The sequence below is a fragment of the Bos indicus genome, chromosome 25 (genome assembly GCF_029378745.1).
Source record: "Bos indicus isolate NIAB-ARS_2022 breed Sahiwal x Tharparkar chromosome 25, NIAB-ARS_B.indTharparkar_mat_pri_1.0, whole genome shotgun sequence".
Lineage (NCBI taxonomy): Eukaryota > Metazoa > Chordata > Mammalia > Artiodactyla > Bovidae > Bos > Bos indicus.
The window spans coordinates 34325362-34341161 of record NC_091784.1 but is presented as its reverse complement, the minus strand read 5'-3'; the positions used below and the strand labels follow the sequence as shown (position 1 = coordinate 34341161).

General features: G+C 51.9%; 1 protein-coding gene across 6 annotated transcripts in view; it reads left to right on the top strand.

The window, feature by feature from the left end:
* ELN (elastin) overlaps nucleotides 1-4010 on the top strand; it is a 32865-nt gene extending 28855 nt beyond the window's left edge. For 5 of the 6 annotated variants that reach the window (XM_070780031.1, XM_070780035.1, XM_070780032.1 and 2 more), the window contains 6 exons: nucleotides 228-266; nucleotides 478-531; nucleotides 871-915; nucleotides 1257-1283; nucleotides 1918-1968; nucleotides 2985-4010. In XM_070780031.1, coding sequence (XP_070636132.1) covers nucleotides 228-266; nucleotides 478-531; nucleotides 871-915; nucleotides 1257-1283; nucleotides 1918-1968; nucleotides 2985-3028 — 260 coding nt within the window. In that variant the 3' untranslated portion in view covers nucleotides 3029-4010. The remainder of the gene's footprint in view (nucleotides 1-227; nucleotides 267-477; nucleotides 532-870; nucleotides 916-1256; nucleotides 1284-1917; nucleotides 1969-2984) is intronic. The other variant, XM_070780033.1, reaches the window with a different exon arrangement.
* The last annotated feature ends 11790 nt before the right edge of the window (nucleotides 4011-15800 follow it).

Genomic DNA, 15800 nt, shown 5'->3' with positions numbered 1-15800 from the left:
TCTCTGACCCAGCCTGAAGTTTCTTACCCCGTGTGCTCCACAAGTCTGGTCACACAGTAGGAGCTTAATAAAGATTTCTGGAAAGATGGATGGATGGAGGCGGGGTGGAGGCATGGTGAAAGCATGAGTCAGTGGGCAGGGGCAGATCGATGGCAGTGGTCAGGAGGAGGACACGACTCTGGGAGGGAGGAGATATTCCTAAGCCCTCCTGCTCCCCATCTTTCCAGGTGTGTCTCCAGCTGCAGCTGCTAAAGCAGCCAAATTCGGTGAGTTACTCCCACAGCCCCCCCGAGCCCAGGCCTGCAAGCTGCCTATACCCCACCCTCACTGCCCTGTCCACGAACCAGCTCAGGCCTCAGTCCTGTTCACAATACCTGTGAAGGATCCTTCCTGGAAATCACGTCCCAGACCCTGGAGGGGATGCTCAGGGCCCCTTACGCTGTGCCTCATCCCGACCCCCATCTGCCCTCTTCTCAGGTGCCGCTGGCCTCGGAGGTGTCCTAGGAGCTGGCCAGCCGTTCCCAATTGGAGGTAGGGGCCACCTCTGCTGTGAGATCCGCAGCTGAGCCTGGCTGGCTAGCAGCAGGGACTCCAGGGCTGTATCAGCACAGGGAACCAAGAGAGAGGGCGGAGGGGACAGTCCGGGAAAGGCCGCAGGGTTGGGGGGACATGTGGGCCTCAGACACCAGGCTGATGAGACTTTGTTAAGAAAGCTGTTTTGCCAGTGGGGGAGGGGCAGTGGGAGGAGGGGATCTTAGGCGGAGAGGAGTAGGTGGCCAGGCCGTGGTGGGTCCCAGGGTCCCACCCCACCCCACCCCACACCACCCCACGCCCCCACACCCCCACGCCAACCCCAAACCCCTCCTGCAGGAGTTGCAGCAAGGCCTGGCTTCGGACTCTCTCCTATTTTCCCAGGTACGGCCAGGAGCCCCAGCCCTCCTCTTCCCCTGCCCAGAAGGGCTGAGCCAGGCTACAGACTGGGGGGCCCCCTACATCTTTAGATAGTACAGATCTGGGCCTCCTCTTCTTCTCTTCCTCCCGTGCAACATCAGGGAGCATCGGATTTTACAAAACATCATGTTCAGATGAGACAAACTGAGGTTCAGAGAGGATCCAGGGTCACACAGTCACTGGCAGGGCCCCCCACACCCCAGCCCAGAACTGGGCCCCTCTCAGACGAGGCCCACGCTGCCGGGGAGGGCTTGGTGGGCTTCTTAGAGGCGCGCACCCTCACCACCCCTCTGCTTGCCTTGCAGGTGGAGCTGGGGGCCTGGGAGTTGGTGGTGAGTCTACCAATCTCACAAGTCGGGGCCTCATTTCAAGCAGGGCCCTGAGCTCCTTCGCAGTGTGGGGCGGGGAGGGTCCATCCTATTGAGGGAACGGTTAGTGCAGCCACAGCCCTAGGCTGGCCTTCTGGTGTGGGGGCTTGATGGAGCCCATGGGAGAATCACAGAAGCTGAAAAGGCCAGCCTTGGGGTGTGGGGACCCCAATTCCTAGAGCTCCCAGCCTGGCACTTGACTGGGCATCAGGAGTGAGACGGGGATCTGGGTCACCCCAGGTCTTAGGGTCTAACCAGAGAGGTTGACGAGGTCTCAAAGAGGAAAGATATTGTTGGGTAAGAACAGGGCCTATTCAAGCAGGTGGTCAAGGAGGCCGAGCCTGGAGCCCCTCGGCTGGGGGGTGAAGCTGTCCCTGGGAAATGTGGCCTGGGGTCTGACTGTGGTGGGAGGGGCTGCCACAGAGCTGGTCAGACCTCCAGAGGCTGCAAGGAACGAGGCTGGGCGGGAGGGTCAGGCTGGGGGCAGAGAGGCCTTCGGAACCTGCTGCTACAGGCGCATGGGTGCGGGCTAGTGGGGCGGGCTGGTAGAGGTGGGGAAGCCTGGCCACCTCCCCAACCCCCTGCCTTCCCTCCACAGGCAAACCTCCCAAGCCCTTCGGAGGGGCCCTGGGAGCCCTGGGATTCCCAGGTGAGTAGACTCTGCCCCTGGAAGAGGGCAGGGTGGGGGGACAGGCTGGAGCTGCTGTCTCCAAAACAGATCCTCAGAGCTGAGAGTGGGCCAGGGACCCTCCTGGCTCTCCCAGGCCAGGCCTGGCAAGCCCTCCCTGCCTGGTACCCACACCCCGACTCCTGCAGGGAGAAGCCGAGAGAAAGAAAAGGTGGGGGGAGGAGGAAGGACTGGGAGGGACAGAGGAGGAGAGAGAGGATGGAGGTGACAGGGAGCCCTGGTGTCAGGGAACTGGAGGGTAGACCCTGCAGGGGTCCTGGAGCCACGCCCTTGCTCCAAGGGGCAGACATGTGTCTGGCAGTGTCTGATCACCACCCTCAAGGCCTCTCCCAAGATGCCTGAAAGGGACTCAGAAAAGCCCCAGCTCCACCCTGGCAGTCGCTCAGGCTTTGGATCCCCTTCCACCCGCACCTGCTTCCCACCGCCCCCCCCCCCTCACCCTGAGACGAGGCAGCCCAGGGAGGAACAGAGGCCAGAGCAGTCTGACCTCATTCAAGGCGCCCAGCTCTCAGTCAGGCACCAGCTGGTGCTTGCGGCCCATGACCCTACTTGCTTTCTTTCCCAACAAACACCCTGGATGAGCTCTGCAGAGATATGGTGTCTCTACCACTAGGCAGCTCGCTGCCACCAGGTGGCGGTAACGAGCCACACCTTGCTCCTGCAGGGGTAGGCGCTAGTCCAGGCCCCACGACCGACCCTGGTGGCTTGATGATTTGAAACAAGGTTAACCAGTCAGATCCTCCCCAGGAGAGGGCAAGAGCCCTGCTACCATCCACTTGCCCAGTGGGAGTTTGCACAATGAAAGGGCGCGGAGTTTGGCCTGGGGTGGTGGCCAGGCTTCCGCCTGGCTTCCTGGAGCCTCTGTTTCCCGTGGTGATAATGCGGATGTGAGAAGAGCTTGGAGTTGGGCAGAGTGGGCAAGGGCTTGAGCACCAGCGGCCAGGACTGACTGGGGGGCGTGCCTCCCCTGCACCCAGGTGGGGCCTGCCTGGGGAAATCCTGTGGCCGGAAGAGAAAGTGAGCTTCCCGGGACCCCTGACTCACGACCTCATCAACGTTGGTGCTACTGCTTGGTGGAGAATGTAAACCCTTTGTGACCCCACCCCCCTTTCCCATGCCCCCTCCTAAGTTCCCACCCCGGGTGGGAACAGGGCAGGCCGGGCGGCCTTGGAAATCCACAGGGCAAGGAGGCAAGAGAGTGGTGGCCAAGTGGGCCCCGGGAGGCCCCCCCTCCTTCAGAGGCAAGGGGTGGGTGGGCTTGGCCCCCTGCCCCGACGCCCTTCCCGCCCAGGAACTCCCCCTTCACACACTCTCCATCTCTAGGGGAACTTGGTGCTACATGCTGGTGCTCTGACTCTTCCTGCGGGGAGGGAGGAGGGAAGGGCAGCCCCTTAGGGACCCCCCCTCCCTGGGGCTCCTCTGAAGATGGTGCAGACACTTCCTGGGCAGTCTCGCCTCCCCCTGCCCACCAGGACCCACCTCTGGCTGCGGTCCAGTTGGTACCCAAGCATCGAAACCCTCACGCTGGATTGGGTCACACCATCTCTTGGCCTCCTTGGCCCCCCTTTCCCCGACCCATTGCTGTTCCCTATGTCCGAAGACTCCCCCCGCCCCCATATTGGGAACAGCCCTCTTGCTCTTGTGGAATTCATCCGCCCATCTGTCCATCCGTCCGTCCATCCTTGTCCTGGTTTGGCCGCCCGGCACCCCTAGCTGGCTGGGCACCCCCACCATCGACTTGGTTAACCTGTCATGGCAGCCTGGGCCCAGCCTCCACCCCATCGCACACACCCCTACGAAGGGGCCCCGAGCCTCTGGGTGTGAAGAGCTGTACCAGCTGGGGCCGCAGGAATCTCCGCCCAAACCTGGATCTCCCCCCACGCAGTACTGTATCCCCGTCCCCTCCTCGAGCCACTGTACTTCAGAGCATTTCTCCCCCGCCCCGCCCATCTCTATGTGTCTCGCTGTGATAGATCAATAAATATTTTATTTTTTGTCCTGGACATTTGGGGATTATTTTTGATTGTTGATGTTCTTTCATTTTACTTGTGTGGTTTATTGGAAAAAAACAAACAAACAAACAAAAAACCTTTCTTTTTTCTGATCTGGGGAGCTATATCCCCTTTAGAAAATTCATTTTAATCACTTTGGTATAGCTCTGGATGAAACATACATTTAAAAAAAAAAAGAATTAACTGCTTCAGAAAAGACTAATAAATGAAAACATTTTAAAGGAAACTGTGTCTTGGCCTCCTTTGTAAGCTCTCATCTGCCTTCAGTTGCCGGTCCAGGTAGGGAACAGGGCTCAGGGAAACTCGGGGAAACTTGGGTCTTCCCAAGTGGCGCTTAGGTAAAGAATCTACCTGCCAATGCAGGAGGTGCAAGAGACGCACATTCGATCCCTGGGTCAGGGAAGATCCCCTGGAGAAGGGAATGGCAACCCACTCCAGTTTTCTTGCCTGGAGAATCCCATGGACAGAGAAGCCGAGTGGGCTACAGACCATGGGGTCGCAAAGAGTCAGACACGACTGAGCGACTAACACTTTCACTCTACCAAAATCATCTGCCATTGACTTCTGGTGAAAGGATCCTTCTTCAAGTTCAGCCTGTCCTTTAAAAATGATAATCCCTTTTAGGGGAAGCAGGGAAGCCAGTCTGACGCACTCATCCCTCCGAGGAGATGGGCTCACCCAGACACACGTTCCCCAGCCCTCACCCCTCAGACCCAAGTCCTTGGCCTCTGGATGCTGTGGCTGCAGCTGGATGAGCGGAGGAAACAAAAATGACCCTTCTGTCCAGACCAAACCTTGACCTTGGTGAACAGCCAAGAGAGAAGAAATGGTCCAGCCGAAGAAAAACAGGAGCATGCTTCCCTCTCAACGCTCCCTCCCTGTCACACCTGGCATAAGGCACCACTTTGCTTCCTGACAAATTATAAAGAGGGACACCCTGCTGGCTCAACAGGAGACTGAGTACCACCCTTGACTGCACCCATTCCCCAGGGCCGTCCCCCTCCCCTCGGGCCACTCATCCATCTGATGCGCCCTCCCGGAGCCCACCCCTCCCTTCTAGAGCACTCTGGGTACCAGATTCCAAACTCCCCTCCCCAAACCACCAAGTCCACGTCCAGGGCCCGTATGGGCTAGTGTCCGTCCTCCCCAGAGACAACCCCAGGGCCAGTGGGCACCCGGGGAAGCCACAAGGGTGGCAAGGAGGAGCTGTGTTGGGAGTGCAGGTGGGGTCTGCCCGTGTAGACGCTAGTATCCGCACATCTGAGAACAAGGGCCCTCACGCTGCCAGGAGTCTGGCTGGAAAGACACGGGTGTGGGGCGATGCTCAGGGACCCAGTTCCAGAGGACAGCAGAGCGCAGGAAGCAATTTACCAGGCGGAGAATAGTGCAGAGAGTAGGGAGGATCAGGCCTCTCAGGGAGGAAGAGCAGCCCCGTGAAGGCCCGCAGTGCCTGGCCGGAGCGGCCAGAGCCCAGGAGAAACGGAGGATGGGTCAGAAGGGGGTAGGGGTGCGTTCGCAGAGACCGCAAGGGGCTGCGGTGACCATCAGTGAGGAGGGACAACCTGCCCAAGAGCAGTGGCAAGCGAGATCGATTCATCACTTATTTGTTCATCGAAAAGATCCCTTGCTCATTACTCCACAAGCTCTCCAGACTCTGAAATTTGGCCGGCTCCAGCATTCAGCCCTGGGGGCCCCCTGCTGTGGTTTCTCATAATTTATGACTTTAAATACCATGTACGCATTAGCAATTCCCAAACTGATACCTCCAGCACAGACCTCTCCCCTGAACTCTGGACCTGCACGTTCACAGCCAGTTCCTAACATCCCCACCTGAAAGTCTCATAACCCTGAGTGGCATGGGTTCCCCCCTCCCACCCCCACCATAACCTGCTCCCCTCTGCCCCTCGGCACCTTCCCCATCTCAGTTCCAGGGGTTCAGGCTGCAGCTTAGGAATCCTCCTCTCCTCCCATTTCACACACCAGATTCACCAGCAAACCCCAGGGCACCACCTTCAGAGGGTGACCAGGGTCCAACCACCCCTCCCAACCTCCAGGGTCCAGGCCCTGGTCCACAGCAACTCTTGCCTAGACAACAGACACAGCTTCCAGACTGGGCTTCCCCATCCTGACCTGGCTCCTTTTCAGCCTTCGCTTCACACAGCAGCCAAAACAATCCTTTTAAAACGTAAAGTCAGCTCAGGTCATGCATCTGCTCAAAATCCTGCAGCGGCGGCCGTCTGCCCAAGCCAGAGGCCCGTCCATGGCCGAGGAGCCTCTTAACTGAGTTAGACCAGCTGTTCTGATCTTGCATCCTGCTACCTGGCCCCCTACCAGCCACCCAACTACCCTGCCCTCTCCCCATTCCTCGCGGGCAGAGGCCACCCCATCTCCGGCCAGCACCTCTGCTGTCTCCCTTGCCCAGAACGTCCTTCCCTCTGCTATCAACGTGCTTGGCACCCTCACCTCCTTCAGGTCTTGACTCAAATGTCACCTTCTCAGAAGGTGCTCCCCTGACCCTGTTTCTGAAATTGCAAACTCTAGGGAATTCCCTGGTGGTCCAGGGGCTTCCCTGGTAACTCAGCTGGTAAAGAATCCCCCTGCTGTGCGGGAGACCCAGTACAATTCCTGGGTCAGGAAGATCTGCTGGAGAAGGGATAGTATTCTTGGGCTTCCCTGGTGGCTCAGCTGGTAAAGAATCCGCCTGTAACGTGGGAGACCCGGGTTTGCCCTGGGTTGGGAAGATCCCCTGGAGAAGGGAGTGGCTACCCACTCCAGTGTTCTGGCCTGGAGAATTCTATGACTTGTACAGGCCATGGGGTTGCAAAGAGTCAGAGATGGCTGAGCGGCTTTCACTTTCTTTTCCAGTGGTTGGGGCTTCCCAGGTGGCGCTAGTGGTAAAGAACCCACCTGCCAAAGCAGGAGACATGAGTCCGCATGACTGAAGCAACTGAAGTGGTTAGGATTCCTGACTTTCACTGCTGAGGGCAAAGGTTCAGTCCCTGATTGGGGATTTCGAGCTATACCTTCCTCTAACACTAGGCCCTGCCTTCTCTTTCTCCAAGCACCCGTGACCAACACCCACTGTCATGTCGCGACATAACACAGCACACTTTGTTGTTGTCGTTTAGTCATTAAGTCGTGTCCGACTCTGCGATCCCATGGACTGTAGCCCGCCAGGCTCCTTTGTCCATGGGATTTCCCAGGCAAGAATCCTGGAGTGGGTTGCCATTGCCTTCTGCAGGGGATCTTCCTGATCCAGGGACGGAATCCGCGTCTCCTGCACTGGCAGGCCGATGCTTTACCGCGGGGTCATCAGGAAAGCCCAGAGTGCACTTTGCTTCTTTGTTTACTGTCTATCCACACCATAATGCAATTCCCTGAGGATAAACTTTGTTGTAAGAATAAGAGAGATTAAACTCCCTGCTGTCACTAGTTATACACGCTGGGAGAGAGATGGTGATTTAGTCGCTGAGTCGTAGCCGACTCTTGCGACCCCCGTGGACTGTAGCCTGCCAGGCTCCTCTGTTCATGGGATTCTCCAGGCAAGACTCCTGTGCCAGGCTGATAACAGTCTCAAGGAGACCTGGGTCCTAATCCCCGAAACCCTGTAAATACCACCGCTTGCTAGTAGTCTGTTCAGGCTGCCATAGCAAAGTGGCACAGGCTGGTTGGCAGAAATTTATTTTCTCACAGTTCTGGAGGCTGGAAGTCCAAGATCAAGGTGTCCACAGGCCCAGTTTCTCCTAAGGCCTCTCTCCTCGGAGTGCAGGTGGCCGCCTTCTACCTGGGTCCCTGCATGGTCTTCCCTCTGTGCATATATGTCTCCTAACCTCCTCTTCTTATAAGGACACAAGTCGTAGTGGATTTGAGCCCATTCTGACAAATTTTTATTTATTATTCTGACACCATTTTTATTTTAGTTCTTGTATTCATTTCATTTTTGTGTGTATTTTTCAGTATTGATTTATTTGGCTGCACCGGGTCTTCGTTGCCGTGTGAGGGCTCTTAGTTGTGGTATGGGGGAGTCTTAGTTCCCTGACCAGGAATCGAACCCAGGCCCCCTGCATTGGGAGCATGGAGTCTTAGCCACTGGACTGCCAGGAAAGTTCCCGATGACCTCATTTTAACCTAATCGCCTCTTTAAAGATTCTATCTCCAGACACAGTGACATTCCGAGATGTTGGGGGTTGGGACTTCGACATATGAATTTTAAGGGGGCATGAATTTTAAGCCCATGGCAGCTACCTTATATGAAAAAAGTTTTTGCAGATGTAATTAAGAATCTTAAGATGAGGATATTATCCTGATGGGCCCTAAATGCCATCACAAGTATCCTTAAAAGAAGCTAGGAGACTTGTGTGCCAACAAATTGAATAACCTCCAAGAAATGAATAAATTCCTAAAAACACACAATCTGCTAAGACTGAATGGTGAAAAAAAAATTGAAAATCTGAACAGACTAATGGCAAGAAAGGAGAATGAATCAGTAATCAATCCTCCCAACAAAGAAAAGCCAGGACCAGATGGTTTCACTGGTGAATTCTACCAAATATTTAAAGAAGAATTTATACCAATTCTCCTGAAACTCTTCCAAAAGACTGAAGAGGTGAAACAGATCCAAGTTCATTCTAAGAGGCCAGCATTACCCTGATACCATTTCGTTACTCGGAAAGCCGGACAAAGATACCACAAGAAGAGAAAAATACAGAGAAATGACATTAGCAAGGTTGCAGAATAGGAAGTCTTCAGCCCACGTACCCTCACAGAAACAAGCCTAAAATTCATCCAGAACCTCAAAAGACCCCAAACAGTCAAAACAGTCTTGAACAGGAAGAATAAAGCTGAAGGCATCACTCTTCCTGACTTCAAAATACATTACAAAGCTACAGTAATAAAGAAAAAGAGAGAGTCCAATGGAACAGAATAGAGTCCAGAAATAATTCCATGCATTTACGATCGACTGATCTTCAAGGGCTTCCCTTGTAGCTCAGTTGGTAAAGAATCCGCCTATAATGCAGGAGACCCGGGTTCAATTCCTGGGTTGGGAAGATGCCCTGGAGAAGGAAATGGCAACCCACTCTAGTATTCTTGCCTGGAGAATCCCATGGACTGTAGCCTGCCAGGCTCCTCTGTCTGTGAGGTCACAAGAGTCGGTCACAACTTAGCGACTAAACCACCACCACGAATCTTCAACAAGGGTACCAAAAACACACAATGGGGTAAGGATAGTCTCTTCAATAAACGGTGCTGGAAAAAACTGAATATCCAGATGCAGAAGAAGGAGGGTGAACCCCCATCTCACACCGTACACAAAAATCGACTCCAAATGCATTAAAGACAACTGTAAGGCCTGAAACTATCAAACGTTAGAAGAAAATAAACATATAGAAGAAAAATATATTAGAAGAAAACATAGAAGACAAGCTTCCTGACCGTGGTCTGGGCAACAGTTTTTTTGGATAAGACCCCAGGGGAACAGATGGCAAAAGCAAAAATGAGCAAGTGGGATGGTTTTAAACTAAAAAGCTTTCTCACAGAAGAGGAAACCATCAACAAAGCAAAGAGACCACCGACGAAATGGGAGGAAATATTTTTGGATCGTATCTTTGATATAGGTAAATAGCAAAATGTATTTTGCTTAAGCAACTCAAAAATCTTTTTTCTTTTTAATCCAATTTTTTAAAATAGGCAAAAAATCTGAGCAGACATTTCTCAGGAGAATGCATCTACGTGGCCATTTGGTAAATGAAAAGGTGCTCAGCATCACTAATCGTCAGGTGATGCAAATACAGATCAAAACCACAATGAGATATCACCCCTTTCCTGTTAGAATGGTTTCTTATCAAAAAACAAAAGATAACAAGTGTGGGAGAGGACGTGGAGAAAAGGGAACCCTTGTATACTGCTAGTGGGAATGTAAGTTGGGACAGCCATAATGGGAGAATGGTATGGAGGTTCCTTGAAAAAATTAAAAATAAGGATTTCCCTGGTAGCGCAATGGATAAGAATCTACGAGTGGATCGAACCCTAGTCTGGGAAGATTCCACATGCCTCTGGGCCTGTACGCTAAAGCCCACGAGACACAACTACTGAAGCCCGTGTGCTTAGAGCCTGTGCTCCGCAGCAAGAGAAGTCACCGCCAAGAGAAGCCTGTGCACCGCAACGAAGAGCAGCCCCTCTTGGCCGCAACTAGAGAGAGCCCTTGCGCAGCGACGAAGACTCAGCGCGACCAAAAATAAATAAATTTTTAAAAAAAGAAAAGAAAAGAACTATCGTATGACTCAGCAATTTCACTTATGTGTATATAAGTGAAGAAAATGAAATCACTGTCTTGAAGAGATATTTGCACTCCACGCTTGCAGCAGCACGATCCACATTAACCAAGATATGGGAACAAAATACGTTTCCAACAACAGAGGAACGAAGAGAGAAAATGTGGAGTATTATTCAGCCTTAAAAAGGAAGGAAATCCTAAAAATAAATAAAGGAAGGAAATCCTGTCACATGCTACCACACGGAGGAAGCTAGAGGACACCTTGCTGAGTGCAAAGCCCGTCACAAGGGAAATTCTGTACAATCCCACTTGGATGAAGCCTCTAAAGTAGTCAAATTCATGGGAAAAGAGTGTAGAACGGTGGTCACCAGGGGCTGGGGGAGAGGGGGAAAGAAGATGGACTGTTTAATGGGTTCAGAGCTTCAGATTTGCAAGATGGAAAAGTTTTGCACTCCGTGATGATCTATATGGGAAAATACTCTTTAAAATTTTTTGGCTATATGTGCACATATCACTGATTCACTTGACTGTAAACCTGAAACCAACACGTATTGCAAATCAACTATATTCCAAATAAATAAAGAAAGGCTTTTTTTCTTCCAAGTATTGGGGAATTCCCTGGTGGTCTGGTGGTTAGGACTCTATGCTTCCACTGCAGGAGGCACAGGTTCGAGCCCTGGTCGGGGAACTAGAATCCGGCAAACCAAATGGCATAGCCCCCCCAAAAAAGAAAATTAAACTTTTGGAGATCTGTTTCACAACAGTGTGAATGTACAGTTTACCCTGGAACAACATCCATTTCAGCTGGGAGTGTCCATTTATATGCAGATTTTCTTCAGTAAAGATAGTACCTGTATTTTCATTTTACAGGTCTTTGATGAAGTGTGGGGAAAAGTTTGTGTTTGAGTAGAGATCGCAATTTGTAGAATCAAAAGAACAGGGAGTTGAGTCCTGATTCTTTCCAGTTTCGGCTTCCTGGCCTGGGTGAGTCATCATCTATCAACTCTTTTGGTTTTAAGGCAGAGATAGCAGTGTGCAGATTTTACGACTGTGTGTGTGTGTGTGTGTGTCTGTGTGTCTGTGTCTCTGGGGGCAGTGGGAGTGGGCGAGAGGGGGTGTTGGTGGCCCTAACCCCCTGAATTGTTCAAGTATCAACTGTACTTAAACCACTGACCTGTACACTTAAAAATGGTCAAGATGATTCATTTATACTATGTGTGTGTGTTTTAAAACACAATTTTAAAAGGAAAAGAAGCCGGAAAGGGAAAGGAACAGATTGTCCTCTAGAGACTCCGGAAGGAATGCAGCCCTTGATTTTGGCCAGTGCAACTGAGTTGGGACTTGTGGCCTCTGGCACTGTGAGCACAGTAATTTGTGACAGCAGCCACAGGAAGCGAACACAGTGAGCAAACGATTAATCCTAACATCAGGCGAATCAGTGCTATGGGGATCAAAAGCCAGGGAAGGAGATGGAGAGTGAGGAAGAATGTTAAGTCAGTTGGGATGGTGGGGGACACCTGATCTCAGGTGAGAAGCCCTGTGACAACCCCTTGCTTGGGAAGTTATGAGAGCAGAGAGGTGCACTGTGGTTATTGAAAAAGAGCAAAGGAGAGAAGAAACAGGAGCAAAGAGTAATCAGGGACGAGGTCCCCTAATGGCTGCGGTAAGAGTTTTGGATTTGAAAGTAAGGAAATGTCACACTTTGACCCATGTGTGCAGGGGCATCATGGGGGAATAACCCGGGGGCAGTTGTACCCAGCTAGACAAGGGAGGAGGGTGGCTGGAGAGAGAAGCAGTGGAGTTTGGGATTTACAGGGAACCAGTAGAATCTGCCAATAGGATTTGCTGATGGATCAGGAACTCGCCTGCCAACGCATTAGACGTAAGAGAGGCAGGTTTCAATCCCTGGGTCGGGAAAATCCCCTAGAGGAGGAAGTGGCAACCTGCTCCAGTATTCTTGCCTGGAAAATCCCAGGGACAGAGAAGCCTGGGGGGGCTACAGTCCATGGGGTTGCAAAGAGTCGGACACAACTGAGTACACACACACGGGTGCAAGAAAAGAAATAGGGAGAGAGGAGTTGAGGATGTCTTTGAATTTTGGCTGAGCCACTAAAGGACAAGGGTGTCATTTACTGAGATGAGAAACACTGAGGGAGGAACAGATCCGGGCACCAGTTAAGAGCTCTAATCTGGATGCATTCAGTTTGAGGTGCCCATGTGTCATCCAAGAGATGCCACAAAGATATTTGGGTCTTTGTGTCCACAGTTCAAGGAGAGGGCAGGGGAGTCACCGAGCCACGTGTCTGGGTGAGGTCACACAGAATGGGCAAGGAGAGGGCAGGCTGTATCTGACAGCAGGGATCCTGTGATGCCAGCTCTCTGTCCCTCCCTGGGCTAGAACACTTCAGGCTCTGGCCCCTGTCCTGGGTCACAGTCTTGGGCTCATCCTGTCGGTGTTCCTATGCAGCCTTTTGGCACCAGCTTGTGTTCAGCCAGGCCACAATTTGGCAATTTGGGCAAATCCTAATCACTGACCTGGAGTAAAAGTGAAAATGTTAGTTGCTCAGTTCAATTCAGTTGCTCAGTCATGTCCAACTCTTCGAGAGCACACCAGGCCTCCCTATCCATCACCAACTCCCGGAGCTTGCTCGAACTCATGTGCATTGAGTCCGTGGTGCCATCCAAACATCTCATCCCCTTCTCTTTCAATCTTTCCCAGCATCCCAGTCTTTTCCAATGAGTCAGTTCTTCACATCAGGTGGCCAAAGTCTTGGAGCTTCAGCTTCACCATCAGTCCTTCCAATGAATATTCAGGGTTAGTTGCTCAGTTGTGTCCAACTCTTTGCAACCTCATGGACTGTAGCCCACCAAGCTCCTCTGTCCATGGGATCCTCCAGGCAAGAATACTGGGTTGCCATTCCCTTCTCCAGGGGATCTTCCCCACTCAGGAATCGAACCCAGGTCTCCTGCATTGCAGGCAAATTCTTTACCGTCTGAGCCACCAGACCTGGAGTAAGTCTTTCCCAATAGGGCTCTGGACCCCTAATCCCAAAACTTGTATCACAAACACAATCATTAAAATATTTTTTAGCAAACATCACATATATATTTGCCACTTGGATGGCAAATGGGTACCTAAAACTTAACACCTCTAAGCCAGAGATCTTAATTTGTACCCAAATTACTATTTGGGAATTCTGTGGCAGTCCAGGGAATTTAGGACTCAGAACTTTTGTTGCTGGGGGCCCAGGTTCAATCCTTGGTAGGGAAACTAAAAGCCCATAATCCGTGTGGTACAGCCAAAAAATAAAAATTTAATATTTGTTCCCCAACACACACATAGACATATTCACTTACAAATTACATACCTTCTTGTTCGTATAAATTATTTTTAAAATGTTCGTCACATAACAATGCAAAAACAGAATCTAAGAAGAATGTTCTAAAGATGAAAGTGAAAAGTGGAAGTGTTAGTTGCTCAGTTATGTCCAACTCTTTGTGACCCCACAGACTAGAGGAGCCACCCAGGCAGGGTTCTCTAGTCCATGGAATTCTCCAAGCAAGAATACTGGAGTGAGTAGCCATCCCTTTTTCCAGGGGATCTTCCCAACCTAGGTATTAAATCTGGGTCTCCTGCATTGCAGGCATATTCTTTACCACGTGATCCACCAGGGAAGCCCCTGGTTCTAAAGATGAGATGAACAATATGTGAATGTTTTATTTATTAAAAGTAAAAAGTTGGTTTGTTGCTTTCAGTTAAAAAGAGACTTAACTTGGATGAGCAATGCGACTGAATATGTCAGATCTGATGAGCTGGTCCTCGGTTTCACGGAAAAACGCGGCTGCCAAGGAGCTCCAGCAAGAGAAGGAAGTGTCAGCTCCGTCTTCTCATGCGTCTTACAGCATCAGCATCATCTTCAATCTCTGCTTTCTTTTCCAGAATCTTACACAGCCACAAGTCTATTCTGTAAGGGTTAATTGTGTTAAAACTGAGTGATTGTCTTCCAGCTAACTGGGCACAGGCCCACAGCACCTCTACATCCCCCTTGGTAGCCCCCTGCACTGGGGGCCTCTCCCAAGCCCCTTCACCCAGGAGTACTAACTGCTGCCACACTGAGGCTGTGCCTGTCTTCATGGATTTCCCTTAACTCTGCCCAGTCCATTGTCAAATCTCCTTTATTAAACTCCTCAGTAATCCCCACTGACTGCTCCTGTTTCCTATATCAGCCTGGACCCTGCCTGATACATACCTTGAAGGAAACCAACAAACAAGCAAAGGCGTTGCTGGCCAGCCTCTGAGGACCTACACACCTCCTTAGGACACTTTACTATAAGTACTTTAGGGCCATCTGACCAGCATAAAGTGAGGACAAGCATCAACCCTGCATGTTAAGAAAGGAGGGAGGAGGAAGAAGGGAGGAAGGAAGAAAAAGAAAGAAATAAACAGGTAGGGAGGGAAGAAAGAAGGAAGAAAGAAAAATTATGTTTTGTTTCCTCCCCCAGGTAGTTGTTTTGCACCCAGAGGTGACTGCCCCTCATGTAGGCCACTGGACAAAGCCCTGGCTAGAGAAAATTTATACACACGATGGCTGGAGTTGGAGCATAAACAGCTCTGCCCCTTGTTCACTGGATGAACTTGGGTACGTGGGTCAGCCTCTCCCCGTATAGGCTCCCAGGCAGTGGGATGAAGTGGGAGGGTGGATCTCGGAAAGACAGTTGTAAGCAGGGTGCTCCATACTTCCAGGGCTGGAAGGAGCACCTGCGCTTTGAAAGTGAAAGTGAAAGTGTTAGTCTCTCTCAGTCCTGTCCGACTCCTGGGACCCCATGGACTGTAGCTCGCCAGGCTCCTCAGTCCGTGGAATTCTCCAGGCAAGAATACTGGAGTGGGCAGCCAGTGCCTTCTCCAGGGGATCTTCCTGACACAGGGACGGAACCTGGATCTCCCACAGTGCAGGCAGATTCTTTATGGTCTGAGCCACCAGGGAAGCCTGTGCTTTGGGGACCACCCAATTCCTCCGGCCACTTCTCTCAAAACCTCCTTTTAGCAGTACCTCCTCCTGAATCCTGGGCAGGGTGGCGCCAGCTCCAGGGCTCTAGCACTGAGAGAAGCAAATCCCTGGGCTCAGTTGTCACCGTCTCCCCTGGGGTCTGAACCTTTAGCACACTGCCTGGCTGGTGAGGGCCTCACATCTCCTCCCCACCCAGCACCCCACCTGCCCCTGGTGGGGCCAGCTCTCACTGCAGGCCTCAGAGAGGGAAAGGATCTGGCCGAGGCCCCTCCCCCAGGCAACTACTATGGACCTCAGGGTCCCGCGACGTCTCTTTCCGATAGGGTCCCGGTTCTCAGCCCCCACCGAGCAGGCCTGGATCAGACGGGCTCTGCGCAGGGAAACCGAGGCTCCTAACTGCGGGCTTCTGGTTTTTCCAGTAGTCATGTATGGATGTGAGAGCTGGATCATAAAGAAGGCTGAGCGCCGAAGTATTGATCCTTTTGAATTGTGGTGTTG